General features: G+C 41.2%; 1 protein-coding gene across 4 annotated transcripts in view; it reads left to right on the top strand.

Moving 5' to 3' along the window:
• The window catches only part of SNX10 (sorting nexin 10), a 79,302-nt gene that overhangs the window by 34,129 nt on the left and 24,034 nt on the right, over positions 1-21,139 (top strand). For 3 of the 4 annotated variants that reach the window (XM_038770969.1, XM_038770961.1, XM_038770979.1), the window contains exons 2-3: positions 7,318-7,366; positions 15,970-16,056. In XM_038770969.1, coding sequence (XP_038626897.1) covers positions 7,343-7,366; positions 15,970-16,056 — 111 coding nt within the window. In that variant the 5' untranslated portion in view covers positions 7,318-7,342. Of the gene's footprint in view, positions 1-7,317; positions 7,400-15,969; positions 16,057-21,139 lie in introns of those variants that run through there. The other variant, XM_038770988.1, reaches the window with a different exon arrangement.

Here is a 21,139-nt window from a genome sequence, read left to right on the forward strand (position 1 = left end):
TATTTGTTAGGTGCTTGCCCTGTGCCAAGCACTGTAAAGTGCTGGGATAGATATAATCAAAGACACAGTCCCTGTCCCATCTGGGGCCTACAGTCTTAATCTCCGTTTCACAAATGAGGTAACCCAGGTACAGAAAAGTCAAGTGACTTGTCCAAGGTCACACAGCAGGCCATATGAAGGCAAGTTTCCTTGTTCAAACCATGATGTTTATACTGGCCAGATAGTACTGCTAATAATAATAATACTAATAGCATTTATTAAGCGCTTACTATGTGCAAATCACTGTTCTAAGCACTGGGGAGGTTACGAGGTGATCAGGTTGTCCCACAAGGGGCTCACAGTCATATTCCCCATTTTACAGATGAGGTAACTGAGGCACAGAGAAGTTAAGTGACTTCCCCAAAGTCACACAGCTGGCAATTGGCGGAGTCGGGATTTGAACCCATGACCTCTGACTCCAAAGACCGTTCTCTTTCCACTGAACCACACTGCTTCCTCCTTGTCCTCCTCCTCCTCCACCCCCCCACCCCACAGTTAATTTCTCTTCTTCCCAGGTCATAGTTCACTCAACTAGTTCACTCAACTGTCCCCATCAGTCAATCAATCAGAGGAATTTATTGAATACCTAGTGTATTCAGAGTATTGAACTAAGCGCTTGGGAGAGTGCAGTAGATGTGGGAGGCCAGATCCCTGCCCTCTAGGGAGGTTACAATTTAACGAGGGGAGATGTTAAAATTTAGGGAGAGGAAGCAACAGAGTATCATGATATATCCCTATATGTGGTGGGGATGTGCTGACTATTGACTTGTTTATGATGTCTAGACCCACCAAGTGCATTAACTAATGGATTTTTAGCTTTTTTTTAGCTTTACTTCTATTGAGTGCGCACTCATCTACATTTCTACTTTCCTTCTCTCACCTATCTGTAAATTATTTATCATCTGTCTCCCCTCATTGATTGTATCTCCTTGAGGGCAGAGATTGTGTTGAGTTAGTATTGTACTCTCCCAAGTGCTTACTCTCTCCACATTGTAGGCATTCAGTAAATACAATTGATTGATTGATTGATTGGCCCTTTAGTAAATGTATTTGGAAATGAGGATGATGATGTCCATTTGGCTGAAGATTTTCCTTTTCCTGTTCCTAGTGATGAGCAAAGTAAGCAATGATGTAATTATTTGACAGCTCCTCACAGGATAGTATTGGGAAAGAGGGAAAGTGTGAGCTCTTCAGGGGGAGGAACTAATAATAATTATAGAACTTGTTAAATTCTTATATGTCCACCACTTTTCTAAGCCCTGGGGTAGATGCAAGGTAATCAGGTTGGACACAATCCCTGTCCCACTTGGATTTAAATCATAGAGAGGGGGATTTAATCCCTATATTGAATCTACCCCAACACTTAGTAATTGCTTAACGAAAAACAATCTGTCAGACCGTTAGCTCTAAACTGTAAGCTCACTATGGGCGGGGAATGTGTCTGTTATATTGCTATATTGTGCTCTCCCAAGTGCTTAGTACAGTGCTCCACAGATAGTAAGCTCTCAATAACCTGATTATCTTTTATCTACCCCAGCACTTAGAACAGTGGTTGGTACATAGTAAGCGCTTAACAAATGTCTTATGCTGTCGAGTCATCTCTGACCCATGGACACATCTCTCCCAGAACGCCCCCCCCCCTCCACCTGCAGTTATCTGGTAGTGAATCCTTACAGTTTTCTTGGTAAAAATATGGAAGTGGTTTACTATTACCTTCTACCTCGCAGTAAACTTTGAGTTTCTGCTCTTAACTCTCTCCCATGCTGCTGCTGCCCAGCCCAGGTGCATTTTGACTTATAGCAGATTGTCTTCCACTCACTAGCCACTGCCCAAGCCGGGAATGGAATGGACAGGCCTCTGCTTGACTCATAGCTGAGACTGGTAGAAGACTGGAAACTCTCCAGGTGTGATTTTGAGAGGGGACTTAACAAATACCATTATTATTAATAAGTATGATGGACTATTGGGTGCTTACTGTGTTTTATACCTGAAAAAGTACTGTACAGCTTAATTGGTAGACGCGATCCCTGCCCACAAAGAGTTTACAGTCTACAGGGGGGAGACAGAAATTAAAATAGATCATGGATACAAGAAATTATTAGCTGCAGTGCCCAGAGAAGGGAGTGGATAAAGTTTTCCTTCCCCGTTTTAGATGGGTCCCAGATAAGAACCAGTGTTCCCTTTGAGGCTGCACAAGATTCAGGTTTCCACGACCCCAGCTCTGACCTCTGCAAAGGCCGAGATGTATTTTTGCTAGATTCCCACAGGAGGGGAAACTTTTGATCACTTTATTCAGTGACTTTAGGCTGACCTTTTCATGTGACTGAGATTGTGGCTATAATAAAATCAAGATAATCCTGCTTGGTTTAATTTGTTTGCTTTTCTCTTTGAAATAAAATGCTGTCTTTCTGGTCAAAAAGAAAGTAGCGGTAGGTTTAATCACTCAATGGTATTTATTGAGCTCTTACTATGTGCAGAGCACTGTTCTAAGCACTTGGGAGAGTACAATGCAACAGAATTTAGCAGAACATGTTCCCTGCCTTTAACAATTAAGGATCACTTGTCCAAATATTGCTTTTGTTTTTAGAGCCTCTGAGGATCTGAATTTTCCCACTGCTTAACACAATCTTTTTATTTGTTTCTATTCTACCAGCCAAGCAATTTAAAATCCAGGTTCCAACTATTACATGTTGGAAAGGGCTTACGGTAAAGACCCAGGTTTAGCTCTGGCTTCATTACTTGCTGGCTGTGTGACCTTCAGCAGGTCACCAAATTTCTGTATTTTAGTTTCTTCACTGGTAAGATGGGGATAAATGCCTGTTATAGCTATGGCATTATTACTTGCTTACTATGTGCTAAGCCCTGGCATAGATTCAAGGTTGTGAGATTGGACAAAAGGCCACTTGGCACGATTTATATTTTTCATTTTGTACTTGACAGTGAGGAGGCAACATGAACCAGGGGAAAGAGCACAAGGCTGGGAGTCAGGAGATCAGTTTTCCAGCAGCAGCATGGCCCCGTGGAAAGAACGCAGGCCTGAGAGTTAGAGGACCTGGGTTCTAGTCTTGGCTCAGCCATACCTGCTGGGTGACTCTGGGCAAGTAACTTTTCTATGACTCACTTTCCTCGTCAATGAAATGGGGATTCAAAACCTGTTCTCCCTTCCTACTTATACTGCGAGCCTCATGTGGGACTTGATTATCTTATATCTACCCCAGCATTAAGTTACAGTGCTCACACATACCATTACCATTATTATTATTATTATTATTATTAATACTACTCATAACAATAACCCCAGCTCTGCCATTTGCTTTTTGGACAAGTTACTTCACCTCACAGTGCCTGCTTCCCTCATCTTGTCTGTGAGCCCCTTGTGGGTCAGGGACATGTCTAAATCAGAACTGATTTATCTTTCCACCCAAACCTTGTCCTCCCCTTGACCTCACTGTAGATAGTACCGCCATCCTTCCTGTTTCACAAGTCCATAACCTTGGTGTTATTCTTGATTCCTCTCTCTTATTCAGCCTACATATTCCGTCCATTACTAAATCCTGTCTGTTCGACCTTCGCGCAACATCACTAAAATCCCCTCTTTCCTCTCCATCCAAACTGCTACCACGTTAATCCAATCACTTATTCTATATTGCCTTGATTAATGTATCAGCCTCCTTGCTGATCTCCCTGCCTTCTGTCTTTCCCCACTCCAGTCCATACTTCACTCTGCTGCCCGGATCATTTTTCTACAGAAACATTCAGGCCGTGTTTCCCCATTTCTTAGAGAAGCAGCGTGGCTCAGTGGAAAGAGCCCGGGCTTTGGAGTCTGAGGTCATGGGTTCAAATCCCAGCTCCGCCACTTGTCAGCTGTGTGACTTTGGGCAAGTCACTTAATTTCTCTGTGCCTCAGTTCCCTCATCTGTAAAATGGGGTTAAGACTGTGAGCCCCCCGTGGGACAACCTGATCACCTTGTAACCTCTCCAGCACTTAGAACAGTGCTTTGCACATAGTGCTTAACGAATACCATCATTATTATTATTATTTCTCAAGAAATTCCAGTGGTTTCCCATCCACCTCCACATAAACAGAAACTCCTCACCATTGGCTTTAAAACACTCAATCACTCACCCCTTCCTACTTTCCCTTACTACTCTCCTACTACAACCCAGCTCCCACACTTCACTCCTCTAATGCTAACCTTCTCACTGTGCCTAGATTTCATCTATCTTGCCACAGACCTCTCGCCCACATCCTCCTTCTGGCCTGGAACGTCCTCCCTCATATTCGAGAGACAATTACCCTCCCCTCCTTCAAAGCCTTATTTGAAGACACATCTCCTCCAAGAAGCCTTCCCCAACTAAACCCTCCTTTCCTTTCTCCCACTCCTTTCTGCCTCACCCTGACTTGCTCCCTTTATTCGCCCTCCCTCCCATCCCCTCAGCACTTATGTACGTCTGTAATTTATTTATATTAATGTCTCTCCCCCTCTAGACTGTAAGCTCCTTGTGAGCAGGGAATGTATCTGTTATATTGTTATAGTATACTCTCCCAAGTATTTAGTACAGTGCTCTGCACACAGTAAACGCTCAGTAAATACAATTGACTGACTAGCTGTGCTTAAGTCTCTTAAAAAGCAGGAAATGAAACAGAAAGTGAAACTGACTGGTTAGCCATTGTCCAAACATAGAAAGTAAACGAGTAATTGAAAACAAGCTGGATGTTAATTAAAAAAAAATCCCAACAAAATATTCCGAATAGTCATTTATTCAATCATATTTATTGAGCGCTTACTGTGTGCAGAGCACTGTACTAAGTGCTTAGGAAGTACAAGTTGGCAACATATAGAGATGGTCCCTATCCAACAACGGGCTCACAGTCTAGAACGGGGAGACAGACAACAAAACATGTGGACAGGTGTCTAGTCATCAGAACGAATAGAAATAAAGCTAGATGCACATCATTAACAAAATAAATATAATAATAAATATGTACAAGTAAAATAGAGTAATAAATCTGTACAAACATATATACAGGTGTCTTATGGAAGATCAAGGTTTGATAGAATTTATGCCATCAGGCATATATTTTGGCTTTTTATTGTCACGACTGTCTATTTTTTTACCTGGGTGGGGAGAACGTCCAATTCTGGAAAATTGACTGAGACCTATATGTTTCCCAGCTCCTTTCATTTTATTTTGGAAGCAGTAAACTCTATTATATACCTGGAGCAGATAGTAAAAGCCAAATGGTCTACATGACAATTTTGAAGTGGGCTTTAACTGTTTCCTTTTCTACACTGGCAATTTGAAAATTTGGTACCATATATCTAATCAATCAGTGGTATTTTTTGAGTGCTTTACTGTATGTGGAGCATTGTACTAAGCTCTTGGCAGAGTACAGTAGAGTAAGTAGACCCATCTTTGCCCTTAAAATGTTTACAACAATCTAGCTGGAAAGACAAGCATGAAAATAAATTGCAGGTAGGAGGAAACAATCAAGTATGAAGATTGTGAACATAAGTACTGTGGGGATGGGGAGTCTACTGAGTAGCTAAGCGCTTAGGAGGTATGGATGATACCCAAATCTATATCTCCTCCCCTGTTATCTCTCCCGCCCTCCAGACTCGCATCTCCTGCCTTCAGGATATCTCTACTTGGATGTCCTTCTGCTGCCTAAAACTCAACATGTCCAAGACAGAGCTCCTTATTTTCCCTCCCAAACCCTGCTGCCCCCTGACTTTCCCATCACTGTAGATGGCACTACCAGCCTTCCCGTCTCACAAGCCCGCAACCTTGGTGTCCTCCTCGACTCCGCTCTCTTGTTCACCCCACACATCCAGTCCGTCACCAAAGCCTGCCGGTCTCACCTTCACATCGCCAAGATCCATCCTTTCCTCTCCATCCAAAAAGCTACCACAGTAGTACAATCACTCATCCTGTCTTGACTGGATTATTGCATCAGCAACCTTTCTGACCTCCCTACCTCCTTTCTCTTCCCCACTTCAGTCCATACTTCACTCTGCTGCCCGGATGATCTTTCTACAGAAACGTCCTGGGCATGTCACCCCCCTCCTCAAAAATCTCCAGTGTTTACCTATCGACCTCTGTATCAAGCAAAAACTCCTTACTATTGGCTTCAAAGCTCTCCATCCCCTTGCCCCCTCCTACCTCACTCCCCTTCTCTCCTTCTACATCCCAGCCTGGACGCTCCGATCCTCTGGCGCTAACCTTCTAACTGTGCCTCATTCTCGCCTGTCCTGCCGTTGATCCCTGGCCCACTTCCTACCTTTGTCCTGGAATGCCTTCCCTCCTCAAATCCTCCAAGCAATCACTCCCCCCTTCAAAGCCCTACTGAAGGATCACGTCCTCTAAGAGGCCTTCCCTGACTAAGCCCCCCTTTTCCTCAGATCCCCCTCACCTCCCCGTCACCCTGACTCACTCCCTTTTCTCTACCCTCCTGCCCCACAGCACTTGTGTATATATGTACATATCTATAATTCTATTTGTATTAATGCTTGTTGACTTGTTTTGCTGTGTATACATCTATAAATCTATATTGATGCTACTGATGCCTGTTTACGTGTTTTGAGGTCTGTCTCCCCCCTTCTAGACTGTAAGCCTGTTGTGGGCAGGGATTGTCTCCATTGCTGAATTGTACTTTCCAAGTGCTTAGTACAGTGCTCTGCACACAATAAGCACTCAATAAACATGACTGAATGAATGAATTAATTCAATTGGATAAAATTCTTTTAGACTGTGAGCCCACTGTTGGGTAGGGACTGTCTCTATATGTTGCCAACTTGTACTTCCCAAGCACTTAGTACAGTGCTCTGCACACAGTAAGCGCTCAATAAATACGATTGATGATGATAGGTCCAGAGATTACATAGATTCATAGATTGCATAGATTCCAGGAGGTAGGGAAAATAGGATGGGAATATTCAAGATTAAGGGACAGTTCCCAGAAATATAACTTTTTTAGTTATGATTTCAAATGTTTATTTTGGGGGTAAGCCTTGTGCAAAGTGCCAGGATGGATTACAAGATAGGCATAGCAAACACAGCTTCTGAGTCAGTTGGGGTTCACAATCTAATAAATAGGTAGGATATAATTTTATCCCACTTTTACAGGTAAGGAAACTGAGGTACGGAGAGATTGTCGTTTGCCAAGGCCATACAACAATACAGTGGAATCAAATGATGTATTTGGAGGTTTTGGCTGGATTTTGGCTGAATATCATAAGAGTTAAGTAAATCAGTGTGACCATTTTGTTTTTTCAGGTTGATTTTTTGTGACTTTTTGAAGATGTCTCCAGAGCACAAGAAAGCGGTATGCAATCTCTTTTAATTCATAAGGAACAAGGTTTGACTGGATTTTTATTTCATCTTTCTTTAACTCCATTAACTCTATCTTCTAACTCTAATATACATAAATTACAGCTATGTACATAAGGGTGCAAAGCACTCACTGTACTAAGCACTTTTTTATGGTATTTGTTAAGCCTTTAATAGATGCCAGACATTGTACTAAGCGCTGGGCTAGATACAAGCTAATCAGGTTGGACACAGTCCATGTCTCACATGGGGCTTACGGTCTTAATCCCCATTTTTCAAATGAGGTAACTGAGGCCCAGAGAAGTTTTGACTTGCCCAAGATCACACAGCAGACAATTGGCAGAGCCAGGATTAGAACCCAGGTCTCCCTGACTCCCCCACTCTATCTTCTAGGGAGAGTACAATACAACCAATCAGGTAAAGATGATCCCCACTCACAAGGAGTGTAGGGTCTAGTTGGGGAATATAGACATTAAAGTAAAATACAGATGAAAATGTGCATGCCTGCTGTGGTCTGGGGGAAGGGTAAGTATCGAAGTGCTTAAGGGGAACAGACCCAAGCACTTAGGCGAAAAGAAGGAAGATCTTAGTCAGTGAAGGCTGCTAATTCTGTTATATTGTACTCTCCCAAGTGCTTAGTCAGTGCTCTGCACATAGTAAGCGCTCCATGCATACTATTGACCGATTAAAGGAGATGTGATTTTAGGAGGGTCTAGCCCATTTGATAAGGAAAATTCTTAAAAGCCTTTCTTTTTGAAAGGGAGCCCAGCATTTCCACAGAGATGCACTCTAAAAGTGATGGTGCTCATCAATCAATCAGTCGTATTGAGCGCTTACTGTGTGCAGAGCACTGTACTAAGCGCTTGGGAAGTACAAGTTGGCTCATCACAGTCTGAAGAGGACCGCTCGTCTCCCGTCTCCTCAGTAATCTCCAGTTGTTGTCAGTCCATCTCCGCGTCAAACAGAGTCTCCTTACCAGAAGCAGCGTGGCTCAGTGGAAAGAGTACGGGCTTTAGTGTCAGAGGTCATGGGTTCAAATCCCGGCTCTGCCACTTGTCAGCTGTGTGACTTTAAAGCTGTGTGACTTTGGGCAAGTCACTTCACTTCTCTGTGCTTCAGTTACCTCATCTGTAAAATGGGGATTGACTGTGAGCCCCACATAGGACAACCTGATCACCTTGTAACCTCTCCAGCACTTAGAACAGTGCTTTGCACATAGCGCTTAATGAATGCTATTATTATTATTATTATTATTATTATTATTATTATTATTACCATTGGTCTTAAAAGCACTCAATCAACACAACTCACACTCTTACACCAACCTTCTCACCTCCATCTCATCTTACTCACCACCAATCCCTCGCCTGCATCCTCCCTCTGGTTTGGAATTTCCTCCCACTTCATATCAGCCAGATCAGCACTCTCCCCATTCATAATTTCTGGTCTCACAATAAAAATAATAATGATAATAATAATATTGGTATTTGAGTTCTTACTATGTACCGAGCACTGTACTAAGTGCCAGTGTAGATAAAAGATAATCCATTCAGATCCAGTCCCTGTCCCACATGGGGCTCATTCAAATTTTTCCTTCAGTGGGTGAATATGTGGGGAAAGTAGAGGATTGCAGTTTCCCTTGTTAAAGTAATTTTATTGCCTTAATAAATTTTGAGATGAGAACAAAAGAGAGTGTTACCCTTGTTAAATGTCTTCCAATTGAGCATTGGTTTAAGTACCCAGAAAACGGTAATCTAACTGATGCATTTCCCCCAATAAAGAAGGCTTGGCAAAGGGCCATAGTAAGATTAAAATGAATTCAGAGTCATTCATGCACACAACTTTAATTTACGATTAAAATATTATGGATTCCTCTTTTAATAAAAATAATCAGTTGGGCCAAACTGAATCAACACTTCAGTTTAATGAGACAGAACCGAGAAGCCAGTGAAGAAGCAAGTGGCAGAGACTAGGAAAAAAAGAAAAAAAAAAAGCTTGGCAACTATGTCTTTGGTGTAATTAGCCATTTTAATTTTCGACTGTATCTCCCGGTGCCTGAGATCTGGAAAGAATGCCAACTTTATTTTTCTGTTTTACAGAGCAACTTGTTATTTTTGGTGACATATAAGCAACTGGTTTCTCTTTACAGAGACACTCCCCTCTTTCCCCTTCCAAGATTTTACTGCACTGCGGTAAAATTATATCTGTCCCATTGGTAGATCATTTTTTTTCTTTTATTCTGCTCCAGACTCCACACTGAGGCATCTTCCATGCTTTACAATCTGGGATTAAACAGTAAAATTGTATAGTCTTGTGGGAAAGCTTTTGCAAAGTGGTCAGACTGGAACCAATGAATGAACTTTCCACCTGATGCCTCATGACACTGATGTCTTATAGGAAAATACAAAAGAATTGACCCAGTGGGAATGTGTTTCATGGTTTCCCCTTTTGTTCAGTTTTCCCCTCTGGAAAATCCGGTTGTTTCTTTCCATGGCCAACATACTCCTTTTCCCACTCTTGAATTGATGTGATGTAGACTGAAAAACTACCTTTAATAGCTGTTTGCTGGGCCTTAGAATGACAGTGGCAAACAGAGAATGAAAGCAACTCTCAGAGGAACATAGCAGACTTGTATCTTTAGCAGTAGATCATTCTGTGTTTTTTCTTTTTCTTTTTGTTTTGTTTTTTAATGGTATTTGTTAAGCACCTACCATGTTCCAGGAAGTGTACTAAGTGCTGTACATACAAGTTAACTGAGTTGGACACAGTCCCTGTCCCACATAGGGCATATAATCTTTATCCTCGCTTTATAGATGAGGTAACTGAGGCACAGATAAATCAAGTGGCTTGCCCAGGGTCACCCAGCAGACAAGTGGAGGAGCTGGGATTAGAACCCAGGTCCTCTGACTCGCAAGCTCTTTCCACTAGGTAAAACATCACAAATGAGTCAGAGCAGCACTTGTGTATGAATAACCCTGGCATAAAAGAGAAGCAGCGTGGCTCAGTGGAAAGAGCATGGGCTTTGGAGTCAGAGGTCAGGGATTCAAATCCCGGCTCCACCAGTTGTCAGCTGTGTGACTTTGGGCAAGTCACTTAACTTCTCTGGGCCTCAGTTACCTCATCTGTAAAATGGGGTTAGGACTGTGAGCCCCCCGTGGGACAACCTTATCACCTTGTAACCTCCCCAGCGCTTAGAACAGTGCTTTGCACATAGTAAGTGCTTAATAAATGCCATTATTATTATTACTATAAAATCAATCAATAGTATTTGAGTGCATTACTCTATGCACAGCACTGTACTACACACTTGGGAAACTACAACAGAGTTAGTAAACGTGATCCCTGTCTTCAACAAGCTTACAGTCTATCAGTGACCTTCCTAGAATGTCAAATTACTTTTTTTCATATGCATTATTTTGAGGCCCTTAGTGAAGTTTTGTGTGCCATTTTCAAAGGTCATCCTTTCCTTTCCACTCCTTTTCCTGTCTGAAAATTTGCAGAGGAACATTTTACTACATTGAACTTCTTGTGGAGCAGAAAGTGTGCTGCCTGGAGTTCAGATATTTTTTTAAAAAAACTTCTTTATCTTATTGTTCCAAGTCAGCTTGCACAAATAGTCTGCCAAATAGGTTTGTTACAATCAAATAAAAGAAAAAAAATGAAAAAGGGAGGTAAACAATCCAGGGATTTACTGGGAAAATGTCGAATTCTTGCTTTGGTTGTATTGACTGTGTAGGAGTTTTGTTCCCAATAAGCAAACTTTATCTTGGCTTTTCCCAGTATTCATTCATTCAGTCATATTTATTGAGTGCTTACTGTGTGCAGAGCACTGTACTAAACGCTTGGGAAGTACAATATTATTGTAATTATGGTATTTGTAAAGTGCTCACTGTGTGTCAAGCACTATTCTAAGCTCTGGCGCTGTTCTAAGTGCCTTCCTTCCTTCCTAATAACCACTTTCAACCAGCTTCATAATAACCACTCATTTTTAACAGGTCGATATGTGGATTTCATTATATTCTTAGGTTGAGGTACTGTTGTTGAGTAGGTCTCTATTTCTGTCTCATACGCCTGTCACGACTAAGGACTACAGTCTTCTTCTGTAACTTAAAGTAGTAGGAAAACATTTTCATCTAGGGCTAAGCTATATGTTTTGAAGGTACATCACCCAATGTATTATATTTCATCTATTATAGGATGATAATGAAATATTTTTTTAGCCAGTACAAGACCGCAGTGCATTAGAACTGAATGAATATTTGGGAGGGAAAGGTGTCCATTTACTGGTGTATTTACTTGGCTCCTTACTTTCTTGTACTTTCTCAAGCACTTAACTTAGTGTGACTAAATAAATACCACCGATTGATTGATAGGTGCCCAACTAGTCATTTTGAGCACTGGGGCAGGAATTTTCTGGGGGGAAGTGACATCTCAAAGAGCTAATAGGTCAGAAAGCTGCCATTTAGTGTTGATTCAGCCCAGATTGGACACTCTCAGGGCTCATCAGAGCCTGGGATGAGTGAATCTTAAAATCCAGCTCAAAAAAAATTAAAAGGTTGTGGTGGCTACCACCCCCATAGATTGGGCACCTGTGGAGGGAGCCAACTCTGTGTATTTGGGTGTCCAGGTGATTGATGGGAGCAGGAAGGAAAGTCCTTCCCAATTTGCTAAATGTATTCTTGTGACTTTGGGCAAGTCACTTAACTTCTCTGTGCCTCAGTTACCTCATCTGTAAAGTGGGGATTAAGACTGTGAACCCCATGTGGGACAACCTGATTACCTTGTATCCCCCCAGAGCTTTAGAACAGTGCTTGGCACATAGTAAGCACTTAAAAATGCCATTATTATTATTATAAATTGAGTTTGTAAAGCACTTACAATGTGCCAAGCACTGTGCTTAAGTGCTAGAATCAGTTAGTTGCATTTACTGAGTGCTTAGTGTGTGCAGAGCACTGTACTAAGCACTTGGGAGAGTACAGTGTAACAATGTAACAAACACAGGAGTAGATCCAATACATCAGACACTGCCCCTGCCCAACATGGGGTTCATAGTCTAAGGGAGAAGAACAGGCACTTAATCCCTGTTTTACAGATGAGGAAACTGAGGTACAAAGAAGTTAAGTGACTTGCTAAAGGGCACAATAGGAGCCAGCAGAATTTGACAGATTTATTCTTCGTAGTCCTTTTTGTGTTGGAGAGGGATTATTTGTTATTTTTTGTATAGCATTTATTAAAGGCACTACCCTGTGAGCCTTCTAGACTGTGAGCCCACTGTTGGGTAGGGACTGTCTCTATATGTTGCCAACTTGTACTTCCCAAGCGCTTAGTACAGTGCTTAGTACACACAGTAAGCACTCAATAAATACGATTGAATGAATGAATGTCACCAAGACAAGCAAAGGGTCTGAGGAATAGTCAGTCGTATTTATTGAGTGCTTACTGTGTGCAGAACACTGTACTAAGCACTTGGGAGAGTACAATATAACATTACAGGTACACATTCCCTGCCCACAACGCATCTACAGTTTAGAAGAGTAGAAATGAGGCTGCTGATGGATAAGTATGGCAAGGACTCCGGAGAATCCAAGTTTACTTCCAGGGAAGCCTGACCTGAAACAAAAGTTCTCATGACTTTCTGTAAACCCAGGGTAATCTCAATAACAATTGTTTCACCCATGTCCCTAACAGCATTTAGCTCTCCACAGGACTACCTTATTTGAAAGCACAATAACATTAATCATCACTATGTTTTTTGTTAAGCACTTACTATATGCCAAGCACTGTACTCAACGCTGAACTTAATGTTTCTTTAGATGGTGCCCTTTCAAATGAGCTGTGGGCAGGGAACGGGTTTGCTCATTCTGTTGTATTATACTCTCCTAAGCACTTAATATACTGTTCTGCACATAGTAAGCACTAGATAAATATCATTTGATTTATTGATTGACTTGACCAATCCACAGTTAACTATGCCAGTTTAAATGCACTAGCATTAATGCTTTGCACTGAGGGTTGGAAATACAATAATGAATGTATGAATTGTCTGCCTTTCAATAGTTATTTCATGGCCTATCTTTCAGTTGGCCTACCTTCTGACGGAGAATAACAATGCCTCACTAATTTGCATTCAGAAACAAAATAACTAGAAACTTCAAGTTAAAAAATAGTCAGGTATTGCTGCATTTACAGAAACTTTGGGAATATGTTGCGCCTTTAGAATTTGTAGAATTTACCAAACATGCAACAGGGTAATATTTTATCCATGAGCTACACCTAACATTGACCACTTCACATTAATTTTGCAGAAGAACCATTATCATTAATATTTAACTTGCCTGTTGTGTGTCCTTGGGCAAATCACTTCACTTCTCTGTGCCTCAGTTACCTCATCTGTAAAATGGAGATTGAGAGTTTGAGCCCCACGGGGGACAGGTACTGGGTCCAACCCAATGTGCTCGTATCCACTCAAGGACTTAGTACAGTGCCTGGCACATAGTAAGTTCTTAATAAGTACGATAAGTACTTATGGAACAGCGTGGCTCAGTGGAAAGAGCATGGGCTTTGGAGTCAGGGGTCATGGGTTCGAATCCTGGCTCTGCCAATTGTCAGCTGTGTGACTTTGGGCGAGTCACTTAACTTCTCTGTGCCTCAGTTCCCTCATCTGTAAAATGGGGATTAAGACTGTGAGACAGCCTGATCTCCTTGTTACCACCCCAGTGCTTAGAACAGTGCTTTGCATATAGCACTTAATAAATGCCATTATTACTATTATTAAGTATTATTATATGAGATTTTACTGGTACTGTTGCAGCAGTTCATCACACGAAGAGAAGATTTCCAAAGTTTAGCTCATTAGCAGTGCTTGGCACATAGTAAGTACTTAACAAATACCATCATTATTATTATAATTTTTTTCAATCAGTACTTGGGTGAAAAATACCTATCAGGTGAGCTGTGGAAGTGGTAGGTATTTTCATACCATTTTAGATACTTTCTCAATTAAATGTTTCATCTGGTTTTTAGTTGAATATGAAAACTCCTTCCAGAACAATTGAAAAGTTTTATCAGTTATTCGCAAGACTTGGGTCCCCCTATATTAGTCATTCAGTCAGTTGTATTTATTGAGTGACTGCTGTGTGCCCAGCACTGTACTAAGCATTGGGGAGAGTACAATACAACAGGTTGCGGGTTTTAATGCCGCCTCTGCCACTTGTCAGCTGTGTGACTTTGGGCAAGTCACTTAACTTCTCTGTGCCTCAGTTACCTCATCTGTAAAGTGGGGATTAAGGCTGTGAGCCCCATGTGGGACAACTGATTACCTTGTATCTACCCTAGGGCTTAGAACAGTGCTTGGCACATAGTAAACATTTAACAAATGCTATCATTATTATTATTATTAAACAGATGCATTCCCTGCCCACAGCAAGCTTTCAATCTATATTATCCTCACTTCAGAAATTATTTTTTAAAATTGATAATTTCACTGAGTCTCTGTCCACCAGATGGTATGATCCTTGAGCCTAGTCCACACTGCTTCTCTCTCTTATAAACACTTATAAACACTCAATTCTCTTTTCCTCAGGCTAGGAACAGCCTTTTGTCATTTTTAGACCCTTTTGGTCACAAACAAGCCTAGAGTTTAAATTTGTAGAGTCCCAATCTAGTAATACTAAACAATGACCTTGGGCAAGTTATCTAACATCTCTATGCCTCAGTTCCCTCATCTGTAAAATGGGAATTAAATCTAAACTAGACTGTGAGCCCCATTTGGGATGTGGACTGTGTCTGACCTCATTATCTTGAAGCTATCCCTATGCTTGGTTTAGTGCTTGACACATAGGAAGTGCTTAAAAATACCAAAACAAGAAATTGTGGTGTTTATGGAGCTCAGTCATAGAACTGTTTCTGCCCTCTGCTTTTCCTCTTCCCCACAGTCCTTTCCACCCCTCCTTTGTGGGCAGGGATGGGTCTGTTTGTTATATTATATTCTCCCAAGTGCTTAGTACAGTGTTTTGCACATGTAAGCGCTCATTAAGTATGACTGAATTACTCTCCCTGACCTGGAAGCAAGCAGACCCAAAGGCCTAAGCATTCATCAGTGACTGGTGGACAGATAAACCTTTTTATTTTATTTTAGATTTTCAAGATTGAGAGATTGGCTAGAACATCCTATTTACCATTATGGTGATTAAATATTCTGTCAAATTGACTTGACAGATGTAATTTAAACTACACGTTTTTTTAAAAAAATTGATGAGCATAATTTAGGCTGATCAGTGGCTTTATTTCCCCCCTACCACAAAAAATTCCCCAGACTAAAATCACACTCTTTCTTCTCAGCTACCCTACCCCTCCACCATGGCTACTTTGAAACATTGCCTTTTTTATATCGTCACTCCGAGGTAAGATTTTTTTCCGGACATCTCTGTGGAAGATGATTCATTACTTTTTTTTTTTTTTTTGCTTCTCCATTTAAAAGATTGCCACACTGTGTAGAATCCCACTTCAGTTCACGTTCTAGGGAAGTGGTTTCTCTTTAGTTTTACAAGTCTTTTCTGTATGCTGAAACAAATCATTTGATCCATTATGCTGTTCCAGGAATTTGTGAGCGTCTGGGTCCGAGATCCCAGGATTCAGAAGGAAGATTTTTGGCACTCCTATATTGACTATGAGATATGCATTCATGTAAGTAAAAAAGAGAATTTCTCGGGTAGAAGGGGACAGAATTAGAGAGTAGTCTGTTCCTCAGGATAAGAATGTCTGAAGTTTTTGAACTTCAAAAAAGTTCTTTAAACTTATTAGAAATTACAACCAATACTTCTTAAATGGCTTCAAGCTATTCCTTGAGATGTTATAATTGCCAAACTGTTTGGCTCCTGCAGAAATGAGTTAGTAGGTTTATATTGTGTTTTATTGCCTCATGTTCAATGATATGATTAAAATTTGAAATTTATCTACATCTCACTACCCATTTTCTTATTTTTCCTGTTACTGCGCACTCTATATTAATAATATATAGCTCGGTAAATCTAAAGCCCAAGCTTGCTCCTTTTTTTTTTTCCCTAGGACATGTAAAATGTTTGCCTGGGTAATCAGAAAGTGGAAGATATGTTATGAATGATTAAGTTGCCTTATGACTAGGTCCTCTGTAGTTTCCACTGGGGGGAAAACATAGGAATTGCGTTAATTTTAAAATAATGTAATCTGTTGAACTGAAAAAAAAGTGGTAGTCATTAGTTTTTCAGAGATAGAACGTTGTTGCAACTGCGTTCTCTGGAGACCTTTCTGAGGAGGGTTACATCCTTTTTGCATGGTTGTGGTGCAAGACTGCCTGGAATCAGAGAGAAAAAAATAAATTACCTCTTACAGGTCCCTTCCAGCTCTATGATTTCTTATATTTCACTTCTTCCTTCCAGCTCTGTTTCAGGAAATAGCTCCTAGTTTTTTTTTTGTTTTTTTGTTTCATTTTTTTTTTACAAGGGGCGGCGGGGGAGGTGGGGGCGGCATTCAGAGTTTTATGCAGGCTATTGCCAAATTTTAGCCAATGTAGGTGGATTGCGTGGCCAGTTTCTTTTGAGGTCGGACTCTCATTTGCAACACCGGCTCGTAGCTGTTTCAATTAATCAATCAATCAATGGTATTTATTGAGTGCTTACTGTGTGCAGAGCACTGTACTAAGTGCTTGGGAGAGTAAGATACAACAGAGTTGTTAGACACATTCCCGGCTCACAACAAGCTCACCGTCTAGAGTCTGTTTGCAACGAGGGTGGGGAAGCAGCTTGGCCTAGTGGCAAGAACATGGGCTTGGGAGTCAGAGGACGTGGGTTCTAATTTCGGCTCCGCACTTGCCTGCTGTGTGGCCATGGGCAAGTCATTTCACTTCTCTGTGCCTCATTACCTCATCTGTAAAATTAGGATTAAGACTGTGAGCCCCACTTGGAACAACCTGATTATCTTGTATCTACCCTAGGGTTTACAACAGTGATTGGCACATAGTAAGTACTTAACAAATACCATCATTATTATCATTATTATTTTGGGGCTACACACTACTGCACTCAGAGGCTGCTTAAGTAGTAGTTTGCTGCCAGCATATCTTGATTATTAGATTTGGGAGCCTTGAGAGGTTTGGCTGCATTCAGGCTGATGTTCCCAATTCATTCATTTAATCTATCGTATTTATTGAGCGTTTACTGTGTGCAGAGCACTGTACTAAGTGCTTGAGGGGAGTACAATATAATAATAGACAGTAAACTCCCTGCCCACAGTGGACTTACAAGTCTAAGTCCTAGGTGAGTCGTATGCAAAAGAGATTTCCTTCTGGGGTGGGTTATGATGAGTGAGCACTGTCTCTAAACCAGAAGCTTCTGCACCTTTCTGCCTGTTTACCCTGCTGGATGGCCCCTCACATAGGCCATATAGAATTTTTTTAAATAATAATAATTCTAGTATTTGTTAAGCACTTACTGTGTGCCAGGCACTGTAACTGTCTTGACATTCAACCGTCAGGCTCAGAAGCAGCATGGCAGTAAGAGCACAGGTTTGGGAGTCAGAGCACGTGGGTTCTAATCCCGGCTCTGCCACTTGTCTGCTGTGTGACTTTGGGCAAATCACGTAACTTCTCTGTGCCTCAGATACCTCATCAGTAAAATGGGAATTAAGACTATGAGCCCCACATGGGACAACTTGATTACCTTGTATCTACCTTGTATGCACTTAGAACAGTGCTTGGCACGTAGTAAGCACGTAACAAATGACATAATTATTATTATTATTACAAGATAATTTTGCAGGAGGAAGGGCCAGTGGATAGTGAATGGGTGTTGGTGAGAGAGGAGAATAACTAGAGGAGTGAGTAGAAGAAGAAGAATTGTGGTTTTTATTAGGCACTTACTATGTGTCAAGTACTGTACTAAACACTGGGGTAGATACAAGATAATCAGGCGCCACAGTCTAAGTAAGAGGAAGAACAGGTATTAAATCCCCATTTTGTAGATAAGGGAACTGAGGCACAGACAAGTGAAGTGACTTGCCGAGGTCACACAGCAGGTAAGTGGCAGAACTGGGATTGGAACCCAGGTTCTCTGGCTTCCAGGCCCATATTCTTTCCACTAGGCCACACTGCCTCTTGAAAGAGAATAGCAGTTAGTTGTGCCTTAATGTGAGTTATCATTACCCTGCTTGGGTAGAACGCTGTTGAGGATCTTGAGAAAGTTCTTTCCATGATTCTGCATCTGTTCCGGATAGAGTGTGATCTGGTATCAGAAGAAATAGATATGTGATCTGTATGTCAAGTCAGGGAGCACTGTTACATGAGGTTCTTTAAGAACACGGCCCCTGTGTTATAGGAGGACTGATTCTACTCTCATTTCAAAAATTGCAAATGTTTTAAACTCTGTATGAGTGTGTCTACATATTCCAATGCAGAGGCAAACAACCCTCGGCCATCCTGTTACTTGCTAATAAATAGCTCCCCTTGTCTCTAGATAGCAGGTTCAAATTTATGATTTATGGAGATGTGAGATGAATTTGCAGCCTGTTAAAAATTTATTTCAGAGTGGAGGGTTATCTGAAGTCGTAACAGATGAGTGATCAAGTCTGTTTCCACTAGATTTTCCACTCTGTGGCCCCAGAGTGGATATAGAAAGTTTAACATGAAATGAATCCAAATCTCAAGTGATGTAGGTAGGTAATGTAGGATGTCATTATTGAGCACCTTTTAGACTGTGAGCCCACTGTTGGGTAGGGACTGTCTCTATATGTTGCCAACTTGTATTTCCCAAGCGCTTAGTACAGTGCTCTGCACACAGTAAGCGCTCAATAAATATGATTGATGATGATGATGAGCACCTGATGTGTACCAAACACAGTTTTAGGCCCTTGGGGAGTTAGAAAGAAATTAGAAAACACTGACCTGGGCCTTGAGGGAGATGGAGGGAAAAAATGAAGAAGTATGCGAAGTAAACTCCCATAATAGAATAAACATAGCTCTTGGGTGTATTTATATACTGGGTTATCAGGGAATGAAAAGATGAATGACAGGGGTTAGAAGGAGTAAAGGTATTTGTTGAGAACTTGATTTGTGCTGAACAATGTTCTAAGCACTGGGGAGAGTACCAAATAAGCAATTACAGTGCTGTTATACAAAGGGCTCAGAATCTTGGTAGGGGAAGATAGACAATTAGAAAAAAAAATAGGGCACGGACAATAGGAACAATTAGAAAACAAGAATCATAGAAAGGGAATAGAAAGATTTATGAATAAATCAATAGTCCTCAGAGGGGCGGTCCTGATGGTCTTCTCTATTGCAGTGGTGATATTCATTAAACAGACACATTCCCTGCCCACAAATGAGTTTAAGGTAATATGTTTTCTCTATGTCTTGTGAGGTTGTGTTGCTCCCTGGTTCTCACCATGAGCTTGATATATACATATCTATAACTTATATTAATGTCTGTCTCCCCCTCTAGACTGTAAGCTCATTGTGGGCAGGAAACATATCTGTTATATTGTTAAATTAAACGCTCCCAAGAGCTTAGTACAGTGCTCTGCACTCAGTCAGTGCTCGATAAATGCAACTGACTGATGCGTTCCTTCTACAGGCGGTAAAATTAATGTGACTGGATCTTTGACATCTTTTTAACAGAGGTCTCTATAGAGTGAGATTTAATCTGGATTGTTTCCCCTTGATAATCTTCTTCAGTTGGTATCTGCTCATATTTTTAAGAAAAACTTTTGAGTGTGAATTAAATGTGAGTCTTTTCCTGCTAACATACAGAATCGAATTGCAGGATGTTTCGGGCTAGGAAAGAATCCTTGAGTTGGAAGGGACCTTAAAAAGTCAGTTGGTCCAGCCCCCGCCTCCAGGCAGGTGAATTGTGAACATGGGCAAGAGAGTCAATTGTTCTTTATAAAAAGATCTTCAGAGGCAAAGGATTCCACCACCACCCATGGTAGCCTTATTAAATCACCTAAAGTGTCAAGTTCTTTTTTGTGGCATTTAATATTGTAAACTCCTTGAGGGCAGGAATCATCTGTTGGTAATCACTCCAACCCTACAGCACTTAATGTACATATACTTATGCTCTCCTATTTCCCCTATTTGTATTTTATTTTAATGTCCATTTCCCTTTATAAACTGTAAGCTCCTAATGGGGGGGAGTATGTCTATCAACTGTATATATTGTACTTTCCAAAGCACTTAGTACAGTGCTCTGCACACAGTAAGTGTTCAATAAATGTTACTGATTAAGTGCTTACTATAAGGCCAAGTACTCTAATAAGCGCTGGGGTAGATTTAGGATAATTATATAAGTGACAGGGTCCATCTCACCTGGAGCTCAGAGTCTAAGAAGCAGGGAGGGGTCCTATTTTACAGATGAGGATACAGACCTAGAAAAATTAAATGAGTTGCCCAAGGCCACACAGCAGATCAGTGGCCGAGCTGGAATTAGAACCTGGGTCTTTGATTCACAGATCTGTCCTCTTTCTATTTCTATTTCTACAGTAAGCGCTCAAGAAATAGGATTTAAATTCTACTAGACCACAGTACCTTCCATTTCTTCCTTTTCTCAACTGAACCCTCCTTTGTTGTCATTTTTTCACGAGCAGCGCTCTGTGTTAGAGGACTCCACTGGTCTGCATTGTCCTCCTAAACATCTTGCGTACTTATTGAGGAAAACAGCATGGCCTAATGGAAAGAGCACGGGCCTGAGAGTCCGAGGACCTAGGTTCTAATCCCATCTCTGCCACTTGCCTGCTGTGTGTG

Source organism: Tachyglossus aculeatus, chromosome 2, assembly GCF_015852505.1.
Source record: "Tachyglossus aculeatus isolate mTacAcu1 chromosome 2, mTacAcu1.pri, whole genome shotgun sequence".
Lineage (NCBI taxonomy): Eukaryota > Metazoa > Chordata > Mammalia > Monotremata > Tachyglossidae > Tachyglossus > Tachyglossus aculeatus.